Genomic DNA, 12168 nt, shown 5'->3' with positions numbered 1-12168 from the left:
AAGTCCTGAGGCCCTGTCAGCCTTAAAGCTTTGTGTTGCTGTGAGGGAGGAACATGAACTCTTCGCTGTGGTAGTCCCCATTGTGTTTTCAGTTTGGGAACAGAAAGCAGTCAGTAAGTCAGGTCTCCTGGGAGTGCTGGAGGAAACCTGCTGAGCACACAGAAGCATTCAGGGCTTGTCCTGGGAAGACGGAGCAGAGCCTGTGCCCTGGTGGGGTTTGTGCACACAGCGTAAGACCAGCAAAGCCAGCCCAGGGTTTTTTCCTGTGGTGTTTGTCCCATAAAGGTGGTAAGTCTGGGCCTTTAGAGGGCTCCCCAGCCTGGAGCTTACTTCGTTTGGGGGCAGCAGCAATCTTCACGCTTTGTGCTGTTGTGAAGAGACCACAGTCCTTCGCTTCTCGATGGGCTGACAGGGATGCTACCAGAGTTCAAAAAGTCATAAAGCTGTATACAGCATATCCATACATCTCTCTGTAGAAGGGTGTGTGCAGGGACATGCCACGTGCTGCTGAAGGCAGAGTAAGGAGCTGACTAATGAAAATCAGGGCTGCTGCGATTCATCTGCGATTCCATCGCTGTCAGCCTCCCGGGGCACAGTGGTTTCCAGGGTCCTTAAGCAGTGCTTCTGCAAGATCTGCCGTGCTCCTTTTGCTGCTTCCTTGTTTAATAAAGCTCTTGACTTTGTTTAAAAATTAATGTTTAATAGAGTGCTGTTTTCCAAGGCATGAAGAGCCTTGGTACCAAGCCGCCCTCAGCTCTGCCTGCTCTCTGCCCTGCTGCTCCTGGCACAGTGCAGGCATCCACTTACAAGTACTGGGACCTACTTGCATCTGATGCACAGAGCTATAATGACTGCTGGATTCACAGTGTACTCTGGAACTAACGTGTTCTGTACGTGCTGGAAGCTTTACTTCCATTCAGCATGTTTTGGAATCCTAATTGGACTTACTGTGCGTTACGGGCTACTGGGTTGGAAAATAGACACTTTCAAAAATCACCTTTCTGGAGAAAGTATTAAGTGTGAGTTATGGCTTAATTTGGTAGTTCTCAGGAGCCTGGGAATGAGCTCGTGTGGAGCATGCTATCTGTAATCAGAGATTTCTTGGCTTTGGAGGAAGTTGGGTTTTTTTGTAGATACTCGTGTTTTTTTTGCTGACTTGAGCACTCAGTCTCATCTGGGACCTTTCTTATATATATAATTCAAAATCTTTCTTCTTTCCTGTCCCTAGGGCCTGAAATACAGCAAAATCACTATGATACTTCAGCTAGTCCTGTTGTTCTTTTTCCTTTTTTTTTGGTAGTGTTTTTTTTTTGGGGGGGGGGGTGGATATTCCCACCCTCCCAGTGGTAGACTGACTTTGCAGATATGTCCCTCAGCAGGAATACAGTGTAACGAGCCTCTGGCAGAGCCCTGGGCAGAACTGGGCTTTGCATTCTAGAGCTGTGATTCGACTGAGAGTTTTAAATTATTTGTGTAATGATTAAGTGTGTTCTGAGAAGACCGACAGCGCTGGCTTGTGCACCAAGCTGAACAGGTTGTGTCCTGCTGCTTACACCCATTGCCCGCTGCTGTCTCATCTGACCCTTGCCTGTGCTCTGATAGGCACTGCCAAAAGGAATAAAATCCTGTCACCTGAAGAGAGGAAGGTGGTGGCGTTTCACGAGTCGGGCCACGCGTTGGTCGGCTGGCTGCTGGAGCACACGGAGGCAGTGATGAAGGTAACCCTGGCACCAGCTGCTGTGTCACGATGTGTGTGGTTGGGTGGGAAGAGGATTTTTTGGGCTGCTGCTGCCCAAGGTGTGCTGATTATTTTATAGCGCTTGTGTTTAATTCTGCTGTGCTGCTCTGGCCATCTTCATGAACTTGGGGCTGCGAATACTGCTGCAATCCGTGCTGCAAATACGCCGTCAAGAGAAACGGGTTGATAGCGGTGGTGCAAGGCTGATTAATCAGCCACGGGGGAACTCTGGCATTTAAAAGCTGACTGTGAAGCGCTCCCAGTGTTTGCTGGTTACCCAGTTGCTGGGCACATCTGAAGCAACTGAATCTTCTGGTGCTGCTGCTCAGTTCATGCACTTGCTCCAAGCACAAAGCGCTGCTCTGTGTGCGTGCGTGATCTCCTTCCCTGCTGCGGTTTGCCAGCATGTTGCAGCTACCAGTCAGGCCGTTGGAGAAACTGCTCTGATACTAATCGAAAGAGATGTGTTGTTCAGATTGGCTCGCTGAAGAGTTGGTCTGCCTGAAGCCCTTCTCTGCAGGAAAGGCCCCCCTTTGGCACCCCGGGGTGTGTTCTGTCCCATGCACGTCTCCTCAAAGAGCCCTGACACAGGGGAGAGGTGGAGGGTGGAAATGACAAGAATGACAGCTTCTTGGCCCACCACCAGCAGCAAATTCACTCTGAATGACCTATTGTATAAGCTGAACTGTTGTTAATTGCTCTCCAACAAAATGTGGCTGCGTTTAATGGATGAGGGAATCGGGTCGTATTTTTCTGAAGGCATCCAGTGTGTTTGTTAGGTAGTCCCCATAATTTTGGAACATGTTTAGCAAACTCCCGTTGCTTACATCCTTCAAAGCCACTCTTAAGTCTCAAGATTTTACTGGCTTGCTGTTCAGGGTAACTTTTTATTTCTTGTTCTAAAAGTGAGGAAAGCTACTCCACATCTGTGAAGGCAGAGCCTTCAGTATGGGAATGGCAACTGCAGTTCATGCCTGTGTAGGTTAGTGAGCAAGCCCCACTGCTTTTAACAAACATCCCTGGGAGGGCAGACCTCGTTGTGTTTGCTGCTACTGTTGTTGAGAGCTCTTTTGTTCTCCAAACCAATGGAGCTGCTCTGTTTTGCAGGTTTCCATTGCCCCTCGGACAAATGCAGCACTTGGATTTGCTCAGATCCTTCCAAGAGAGCAGTACCTCTTCACCAGGGAGCAGCTGCTAGAGAGGATGTGTATGGCGCTGGGAGGGAGAGTGTCTGAAGCCATCACCTTTAACAAAGTCACCACAGGTGAGGGGACGGACCCTGACACGAGCAAGGGGAGGTCGTGCCAAGAGTCTGAACTTTGTACTTGTTGCTCTACCCAAGAGTAATGTGAAGCAGAGGTTCCCACCCTTGGGAATGGGAAGGAGAAATTTCAGAGTGCTTATTTTGATCTTGGACTTGGGTTTGTGAGTGTGAAGGCCTCTCATTGTGGGTTCCAACTGTGTAGTCTCAGACTTGTCCCAGAGTCTAAGGCTACAGATGCAATTACATAGCAAGACTCTTGGCTGATGGAAGAGCCTGGAGCTTTCTGTGCCTTAGTTCCAGCCATTTATAGCTACGTGGGATAAGAGCAAAGCAGTGGCAGGGAAGCAGCCCATATGAGCTAGCTACCAGAATGTGCCTCGTTGCCCTGCGCAGCTCTGGCAGTGCACACAGTGAGGCAACGCGTTCACTGCCTGGATTCCTGCAGGTCCTCTGATCCCTTGACTGGTGGAATGTGTGTTTGTGCTGGACGTCCTCCTCTTGCTCTCATCTCAGACTGCTGTCTGTCTGTCTCACCCAGGAGCACAGGATGACCTGAAGAGGGTGACCAAGATAGCCTACTCCATGGTGAGGCAGTATGGGATGGTGCCCAGCATCGGGCAGATCTCCTTTCCGGATGGGGAGAGCACAGTTGGAATTGGCCGGCGCCCCTTCAGCCAGGGCCTTCAGCAGATGATGGACCACGTAGGGCTGCTCACCTCTTCCTCTTTGTTCTTCACTTTCTGTCGCTCACTGGAAATTGCATAAATTTGTACCTGAATGCTTTGCTTTTTTTTTTTTTTCATTTAGCCATTAAGTGGTAAAATTCAACAGCTGAGCACTAAGATAGCCTGGTACTGTTGTGTGTGCAAGGACTGTTCAGTGAGGCATTAAGAGCAGAGTCACATACAGCTGTGAGTCCAGCCCAGCAGCACTGCGCTGCCTGGAGCTGCAGTGAGTGGTTGTGAAATACAGTCTGTTCTGTGCATTGCAGTGTGAAAACTGCAGTCCTGGTTCTTTTGTTGACAAGACTCTGGAGAGCTTCTAGGAGGTGGGAGGTACAAATGTGACTTTTGGAGAGGGGGAGAAGTGCTTTGTATAACTTGAACTTGAAGGAGATGGAGCTGAGGGGGGAGCATAGTTATGGAACTGAGGGCAGACAATCGGGGAGGGAGAGGTGCTGCTGTGTGAAGGTCTCTCCTCCTTGTTTGTCCACTTGCAGTACAAATCTCTCTTCTTATTATCTTCTAGGAAGCAAAAGTGCTGGTGGCTCAGGCCTACAGACGCACAGAAAAACTCCTATTGGACAACCGAGATAAGCTGCAAACAGTAAGTTGGAGTCATGTGGAGTTCCTTTAACTGCTGGGTTTGGCCTTGATACTTTCTGTGCTCTTGGTTGTTGCAGTGTCTCTGTGGTCCTAAAATGCCTTGTAATGGGGTTTCTGGGGTTTGTGTTGGGACTGCTGAATTGGTAGGCAGGTGCTGGCTGATTCTGTCTGCGTACCTCCGGGCAATTTTCACCTGCTATCTCCTTGATACCCAATATATCAAGGAGGCCTTATTGCAGAAGTAAGCTTTGTCTCCTCTGCTTTGTGTCTGGACAGTCTCCTAGCCAGTCAGTTCTCTTTCAGGATCTCTTCTTAAGAGACAACAGAAGCACAGCCACCTCCATATACCCACCAGCAGGCCTCCTTATGCATAATAAGGTGGCCAGAACTTGCTTGCTTCGGCACCCTGCTGTTGCCCATATCACAGTTCTGTCCCCAGGGCAGTGCCCCAGCAGCGCTCTGAAGGCAGGCTTTGTTGGGGGCTCTCCTCTCTGCTGGCCTCCTCTGTTCTGATGCTTTCATTTAACAACAATCAGATGTTTGCTAGAGGCTCATCACGGGAAAAACTTTTAAGTTAAGCCAAAATATCTACAGAGCATTGCATTTGCCAGGTCAGTGTGTCACATCTTGTCAGCAGAATTGAGCAGTTCCATGTTGGAGGGCCACCTGCTGCTCAAGCGTGGTCCTTCTACTGGCAGAGGGACCAGGGAATTTAACTTTCTGGGGAGGACCTTCTAATGACCTTCAGCCCATGCCTGCAGGAACAAAACAGCTCTCTGTTATCTCTGTGTCATGTTATTTGTGTACAGAGGAGTGTGAGTCTGGCTCCGGTCTCAATTCCTGTTACTGTGGCATCTTAGGCAAGGCCACAGGTGCAGTGCCAGGGGCAGTAAGGGCACTTCTCTAATTGCCATGGTGTTCTGACTCGCCAAATCATTCCCTGGGGGATACTTTATGGACTCCAGTCACACTGAGTGTTTCTGGCAAAAATCACTCTTGTGAAAGGTGCCAGCTGCCTGGAGAGCTTTGTTCTGCTCCAGCAGGCGTCCAGGTCACGCTATCTGTGCTGTGGTAGCTGGGCTCTGCTCCTCGCGGGCGCCAGCACGTGCTGTGTCCAGATGTTGAGGTCCAAGTTGAGCTGGTAGGGTGAGTTCAGATCAGTTCAGAGGGACTGTTTGCAAACCTCTGTGCCTCATTATGCTTTATTTACTCTTTCTAGCTGTCTAATGCCCTACTGGAGAAAGAAGTGATAAATTATGATGACATTGAAGCTTTGATTGGGCCTCCACCCTACGGGCCAAAGAAAATGATAGCTCCTCAGAGCTGGCTTCAAGCAGAGAGAGACAAGCAAGACACTCGAGATGAAGAAGTGCCCCAGCAGCCACCAAACCATGAGGAGGAGGAAGAACCACGCCTGAGGCCAGTGTGAAGGCCACTCCTGATGCAGAACGGGAGGACTCTAGAAGCTTCTTTTGAACACAAACCCTTTCTCTTCTCAGCTCTGAAATCAAAAATAAAGAGCAGGGCATCTCTGTGTTGCTACTTCCCTGAAATTAAAGGAATGGCTACGTTTAGTCTTGTAACACAAGCTTTAACCTGCAGGGAGGAGAACTGAAGATTTTGGAATTGATTCTCAGCAGGATATTAGTGATTAATCTGCTGGAAAGAGTGTGTTTACACGAGCAGTGTGTGCCTTCGTAAGGGTGATGGATGGTGTGGAGTCCTTGTGTGCTGTGCATGCAGGAGTGCACTGCTGTTCTCAGCACCAGAATGGTCAGCACAGTGGAAGGCAGCAGGGCTCTGCTGGGTACGGTGCTGTAGCTGTTATGCAGCTGTGCTCATCTCTGCTGCTGAACACAGAATAGGAAACAAACTTCACTAGAATGAATTATCTTGAATGTGCTGCTGCGTTTGTAGAATATGTGCTTACTACAGCTGTGGAGTTGTGTAGGAGGTGGGCTTTCTTTTCCCCCAATTGGTAGCTTCTATTTGATTTTTATAGCAAGGGTTTCAGAAGCAGAGAATGAGGGAACCTGTGTTCATAACCCAGCATAACCTGATGGTGTGATGTTAGGAAGCAGCACTGCAGGGAATGGCTCCAGTGTGTGTTGGCAGACTGCTGAGCAGTGCTGCTGTTTGTAGGGATGGAGTTATGCTCGGTTCACTCAAATGCAGATGCTCTTCCTGGGTGCATCTGCACAAACTTGGCACTTCTGCTGTCCCTGTCCTCGTGGCTGTTGGCAAAACACGCTGTGATGAAATGGTTGACTGCTGTTCATCAGGGAAAGATCAAAGTGATCATTGGTGCTTGTTGTGCTCTGGCTTGGTAAGGCCCCTTCAGGAAGGATTCTTGTCTGCAGTTTTTCCATGAGTACTGACTGTGACCTGAAAGACCTCAGCTTTCAATTCCCAGCCCTCAGGCCTTCATCTTGGAGTCAGATTGGAGCTGAGCCCTCCCTTGGGAGTGGAGAGAAGGTTGATCCACGTGGCTCACCTGGGTGCCCCCGAGCTGTGCTGCTGACCCGGCCGTGCTGGGCCTCGTGCCCATGGTGGGGACGCTGCCCTGTTCTTGGGCAGAAATGATTTGCTCAGCTGGGGATGCTATTGCCTATGCTTTTTTTCTTTTCTTTCAGACCTCTTTGATTCCTTACAGGTGGTTCATTCTCTCAATTTGTTTGTCTAGCAACAGGTGGAAAATGTTTTGATTTGTTTGTCAAACAGGATGGCTGAATTCCGAGCTGCCTCAATAAACTTTTTGACACGAGGATTCAAGTCTGTGACTGTGCTGCTGCTGCTGTGCTGCTGGCACAGCCTCGCCCCTGCAGGGGGTGCAGGGGGTGCAGGGGATGCAGGGCTCCCCGTGCCATCTAGCCGTACGCTGCCTTCCCTGAGGCTGCAGCAGGATCCAACCTCTGCAAAGGTCCGGTGCTCCCTGACCTCGGTCCCACTGCTGCACGGGTGCTGCTTTGAGCACGTTCGAGATGGGGCTGTGGTAGAGGGTAGCAAGGAGGCAACCAGCAGCGTGCCCGCATTCCTGCGGGAGCCGGGGAAGGAGCGCCGAGCCCGCTGCCCAGTCGCCAGCGTGAGGTACGGGCTGTTTAAATTCGACGCCATCTTTATTTTGGGTGCGGTGAAGCCGCTTCCAGATGTTTCCGGAACCGTCGTTCTCATTGGGCCGTACGTACGGCCCTTCCTATTGGCCATTGCCACCACACTTCCGGCGTGCGCCGCGCCGCCGCTTCCTTTTCCGGTCGGCCATTTTCCGTGGCGGGAGGTGAGTGGCGGCTCTGCCGCGGTTGGGGTGGGCTCCATCCGCTGCCATCCGCCCGCCGAGAGCCGCGCCGGGCCCGGGAGCGCTCGGAGGCCGCTCGGAGCCCCGCGCCGGTCCCGGGGGGCTGGGGCTGGGCCCCGAGAGCGGCTCTCACGGGGACTGGGGCTCGGGCTCGGCCTGCAACGGGCCTTCTCGAGTACCGGGACCCTGCAGCCCCGGCAGCCGCCTCTAGCCCTGCCCGTGTCCGCAGGCCCGAGCAGCCATGGCGCCCAGCCGCAATGGCATGATCCTGAAGCCGCACTTCCATAAGGACTGGCAGCGACGAGTGGCCACGTGGTTCAACCAGCCCGCCCGCAAGATCCGCAGGTGAGTGCCGCCGGGCCGCGCGCGGCCTGCAGCGCTGCTCGGGAGGGCGCCGGTGTCACCGCGGGGCGCACAGCCGGGACGGGGCCCTCGGGGGTTGGTCCGGCCGCAGTCAGGTGATGAGAAGTCTCCGGAATCGCTGTACTGCATTGATGATTCCCTTGAACCCTTGTCTATCTGATGGCTGCGGCGGCTCTGCAGTGCCGACGCTCGTCCGTCCCAGCTGCTCGCTCGGTGTCCCGGTTGTTTTTGGGCGAACCCCGCGTGGCAGGCGCTGCCCTGCCGGGGAGCACAGCGAGCTGAGCGCTGTCTCTGGCAGCCATACCTCTTTCTGACCGCTGTTCCCCGCACTGCAGGAGGAAGGCTCGCCAGGCAAAGGCTCGTCGCATCGCGCCTCGCCCCGTGGCTGGGCCCATCCGGCCCATTGTGAGGTGCCCGACTGTCAGATACCACAAAAAAGTTCGTGCTGGCAGAGGCTTCAGCCTAGAAGAGCTTAAAGTAAGTATGGAGAGCCCATCCTCGCTGATGAAACTCACTGCCGATCTCGAGTTGGGTTGTCCTGCTCTGTTGTATGAATGATAGTTGAGTTCAGCACTGTGCTGCAGTGTCAGCATCTGCGTGCCTCTGCAGCAGTGGGATGGGGAAGGAGTGGTTGTGTCAGTGAAAGGTTGGTTTGAAGAGTAAATATCGCTGTGTCTGTGGTTGGGCTGTCAGGTACTACGGTTGGTTTAAAATCAGATTTGGGCAGAGCTTGAATTGAGGCTCCTCACCTTCACTTCAAATAAAAGCTGTGTAAAGAGCAGCTTGTGATCACCTTAAGGTCTCCAGCACCCTCACCTTGCTTTAGAATGTGTCCTGTGCTCCCTGCTCCCGGGAGCTGCTGGTGTTGGGTTGCAGCAGGAAGCGTTGGGCACTGCTGGCAGCCGGCGTCCACAGCCTCCCCTCGTGTCCTGTTCAGAACCTCATAAAAATGCAGCAGTGAGATTAGTGCATCAGAGCAGTAAGGCTGTAGTTTTCAAACCAGATTCCTCATTCCACAACTTCATATGGTGTGTACCAGAGCCTGAACACCCCGCTCATCACTGCTCAGGAAATCCATCTGTGTGGTGCTGTTGAAGGGTGCCCTGCCTCTTGATCTGCTCTGTGCTGGACCCGCAGCAGCGCGGTGCTGACTGCTGTCTCTGTGCTCTCTCTTTAGCTGGCTGGCATTAACAAAAGGTTCGCTCGGACCATTGGGATCTCCGTGGATCCCAGGCGAAGAAACAAATCTACAGAGTCCCTGCAGGCCAACGTGCAGCGGCTGAAGGAGTATCGCTCCAAGCTTATCCTCTTCCCAAGGAAGCCTTCTGCACCTAAGAAAGGAGACAGCTCTGTAAGTGCCTGCCTGTTAGGAACGTGTGACAGAGCCTATTTCTGCTCACTTCTGCAGGGCTTTGGCCCTCAGCCCGTCCTCTGGTGCCCAGGCTGTTCTTGAATCCTTGTAGTAACACAGGCCTGGAGGAGGAGGGCGTGTTGGTTCCGTGCACAGATGCAGTTGGTGACTGCCTACAGGGCTGGGATGGGTGGAGCTGGGCTCTCTGGTGCTGGCTATGCTGGGGCTGCCAGGAGTGCAGCAGTGCTTCTGGGCTGGGGGCTGTTGTGCTGCTGGAGGTGCAGCTCGGATGTGGAGCTGCTCTGTTTTGGCCTGCTGAATTATAGTTCATGACGCCAAAGTGTCAGAACAAAAAGGCTGGCTGAGGCATCTGCTGTGCTGCCATGATAGCTGTATGGAAGGGGTGGGAAGGCAAGGAGCTTCTCCGAGTTATTCAGTGCAAGGAGGGATGAGAGGGAATCTCCAGAAGGCTGCTGCTGTTGGTGTGCAGAAATGGTTTCCACTAAAATCTCACCTGGATCCAGAGTGGAGTCGGCTTTTGTCGTGTTCTTGGCTGTTGTGTTGCAGATGCACGCTTCCCACAGGGAGGTGCAGGTAATGCAGCGAGGCTGCGTGTTCCAGCTGCTTTCAGTCTTGTGCAGAGTCTTGTCTGCCCTGAGCTGCTTTTACTCAGTGCTGCCTGCAGGGCTGGAGCTCCTTTGGGCTGCTTCCAGAGCAGGAAAGGGGCTTGACACCTTATGCAGCCAGGCTGGATGTGGATGTTGTGCTGCTGTGGCAGCTTGGTACTCAGGGTGCTGCCCTGTGGTGAGACTTGTGGGACTGGTGGAAGTGTGGACGTGAGGATTGTGAAGTCAGAACTCCTTCTGAGCCTTGGGTGCCTGTGCAGAAGGTGGATTTTTTCCAAATTGCTGTGGGCAGCGCACAGCATCTTTGCCAAACAGATTCTATTCTAGTTTTAAATCGGCTGCCAACACAAACCTGTAACTTAGTACATTCAGCGCAGCTTTCAGGTTGTCTGCTGCAATCTGTTTCTGATATCAGCAGATAAAGATACTTGTTTGGATACTTGTTTGTGTTTCAAATTTATTTCCTTGAAGCTTCGGATAGCTGATTTATTCATTTCTGCCGCTCACGCCAGAAGCTGGAATTGGCTGTGGAAGGAATTGCTGAGCAGGCAGCCTGAAAACGGCCCAGGGGGGCAGCAATGCTTTTCCAGTTGGCAGAACTCCTGAAAGGCCACTGCTGGCCTGGCTGGGAGGGCAGATGGACGGCCAGGAAGGTGCACGTTGTTGGTGCAGCACCTCCGTGCCAAGTGCAGCTGGGTGAGGGAAGCGCTGTGTTGGTTCCTGCTGCTGTTAGATCTCCGCTCAGAATGGCTGAGTGTTCTTCAAGCTGTGCACCAGGCACTCGTTTCATGGAGGCGCTGCGATGAGAGATGCTACGTTTCTGTTTCTGAAATGCTTTTTTTTCTCTCTTTGTTTTGCAGCCTGAGGAACTCAAGATGGCGACTCAGCTGTCCGGACCTGTTATGCCCATCAGGAACGTAAGTGTGACCCTGAATCTTGTCCTCCGTGGGGTGTCGCAGAGCAGCTCCCCACACGAGGGTGCTGTGAGGACGTGGGTGACGACCTCAGGCACCTCCTGTCTGCTGGGCTGCGGGCAGGGGCGCCTCTGTCCCTTTGTGTCTGTGCTGCAGCCTCGTGTGGCAGCCCCAGCAGCTCAGCTGCTGAGCTCTGACGCTGGAAGATGCTGTGCAAACCTGACTCACATTTCGTTTTGTGTTTGTTTGTGTGTTGGGTTTTTTTTCCTGGTGTTTTCTGCTCGTCCGCTGACGTGCGTTGGCAAATGAGAAACTGGTGGAAATGAGGTGCCTGGTGGAGTGATGATAAGGGCAGGGCCTGGGGATTGCACAGATCTTGCATTCTTAGCAGCATCTTGGAGCCGGCGGTAGAAATATGACGAGATTAATGGTGTTAAGCCTTCAGCGCCGTCTCGTTGGCAGCCTGTGATGCGCAGTGTGACTGCCGGGCTCTCTCCCCCATTAGGTTTTCAAACGGGAGAAGGCCCGCGTTATCTCAGAGGAGGAGAAGAACTTCAAGGCCTTTGCCAGCCTGCGCATGGCCCGGGCCAACGCTCGGCTCTTTGGGATCCGTGCAAAACGCGCCAAGGAAGCGGCAGAGCAGGACGTGGAGAAGAAGAAATGAACTGTTCTCCCCAGAACTGTCAATAAAAAACGATGGAAACGGAGCGGTGTGTGGTGTGTTGTGGGGCGGCGGTGGGGTGTTCTGCCCTGCCTGCCGTGTGGGGCCCTGTGCTGGGCTGCTGTGCGGGCGTGGGGAGTCTTGTGCTCTGTGCTCAGACTGCAGCCTTCCTCAGCAGCAAGGAAAGCGAAGCCCCGTGCCGGCGCTGTTCAGGTAGGGTGGTTTGCTTTGTCTGCAGGGACGCAGCGTTGCCTTCATCTGCCCGCGTTGAGCTTTGAGATCCCTGAGCCGCGGCCCGGTGCCGTGCGGCTGGACGGCGCTGTTGGCTCTGTTGGCTCCTGCCTTGGAGGGGTGAGTGCGAAATCGCATCTCTGCTGTTGCGGGCGTGCTGTGCTCAGCGCCAGCCGGGTGGGGGCTGCAAAGGAGAGCTGCCCCGAGGTGGCTCCAGGGCCCGGAGCGCTGTGCGGCCGTGGCATCGCTCGGGCGCTGGTCCCCGCTTCCGGGCGTTGGTCGGAAGCTCTGCAGCTCGCTGCTGCTGCTGCTGCCGCCGCTGGGTGGAGCGGCGTCCCGGCACCGCGCGGTGACACGGGTCTGCCTGGATGCTCCTCGCTGCGGTTCTGATCCTGGTGCCGAT

The 12168-nt window shown here is 53.4% G+C and overlaps 2 protein-coding genes and 1 non-coding gene across 4 annotated transcripts in view; all 3 read left to right on the top strand.

The window, feature by feature from the left end:
* The window catches only part of SPG7 (SPG7 matrix AAA peptidase subunit, paraplegin), a 37287-nt gene extending 30193 nt beyond the window's left edge, over positions 1-7094 (top strand). For both annotated transcript variants that reach the window (XM_052685704.1, XM_052685705.1), the window contains exons 13-17: positions 1603-1718; positions 2846-3002; positions 3541-3704; positions 4251-4328; positions 5547-7094. In XM_052685704.1, the coding sequence (XP_052541664.1) occupies positions 1603-1718; positions 2846-3002; positions 3541-3704; positions 4251-4328; positions 5547-5756 (725 nt within the window). In that variant the 3' untranslated portion in view covers positions 5757-7094. The remainder of the gene's footprint in view (positions 1-1602; positions 1719-2845; positions 3003-3540; positions 3705-4250; positions 4329-5546) is intronic.
* Positions 7095-7472: 378 nt separating this feature from the next.
* RPL13 (ribosomal protein L13) lies at positions 7473-11580 on the top strand. Its single transcript, XM_052686291.1, has 6 exons — positions 7473-7601; positions 7849-7964; positions 8318-8459; positions 9160-9333; positions 10820-10876; positions 11379-11580. Exons 2-6 carry the CDS (start codon positions 7861-7863, stop codon positions 11535-11537), a joined length of 636 nt encoding a protein of 211 aa, XP_052542251.1. The 5' UTR covers positions 7473-7601; positions 7849-7860; the 3' UTR covers positions 11538-11580.
* On the top strand, positions 8079-8160 carry LOC128082850 (small nucleolar RNA MBII-202). The gene has a single exon (XR_008207871.1). It is a non-coding gene; the product is annotated as a small nucleolar RNA MBII-202 (small nucleolar RNA).
* Positions 11581-12168: the final 588 nt, after the last annotated feature.

The sequence above is a fragment of the Tympanuchus pallidicinctus genome, unplaced genomic scaffold (genome assembly GCF_026119805.1).
Source record: "Tympanuchus pallidicinctus isolate F22 unplaced genomic scaffold, pur_lepc_1.0 scaffold22, whole genome shotgun sequence".
NCBI classification, from domain to species: domain Eukaryota; kingdom Metazoa; phylum Chordata; class Aves; order Galliformes; family Phasianidae; genus Tympanuchus; species Tympanuchus pallidicinctus.
The sequence above is the reverse complement of the archived record's forward strand: the minus strand, read 5'-3'. Positions and strand labels throughout refer to the sequence as shown.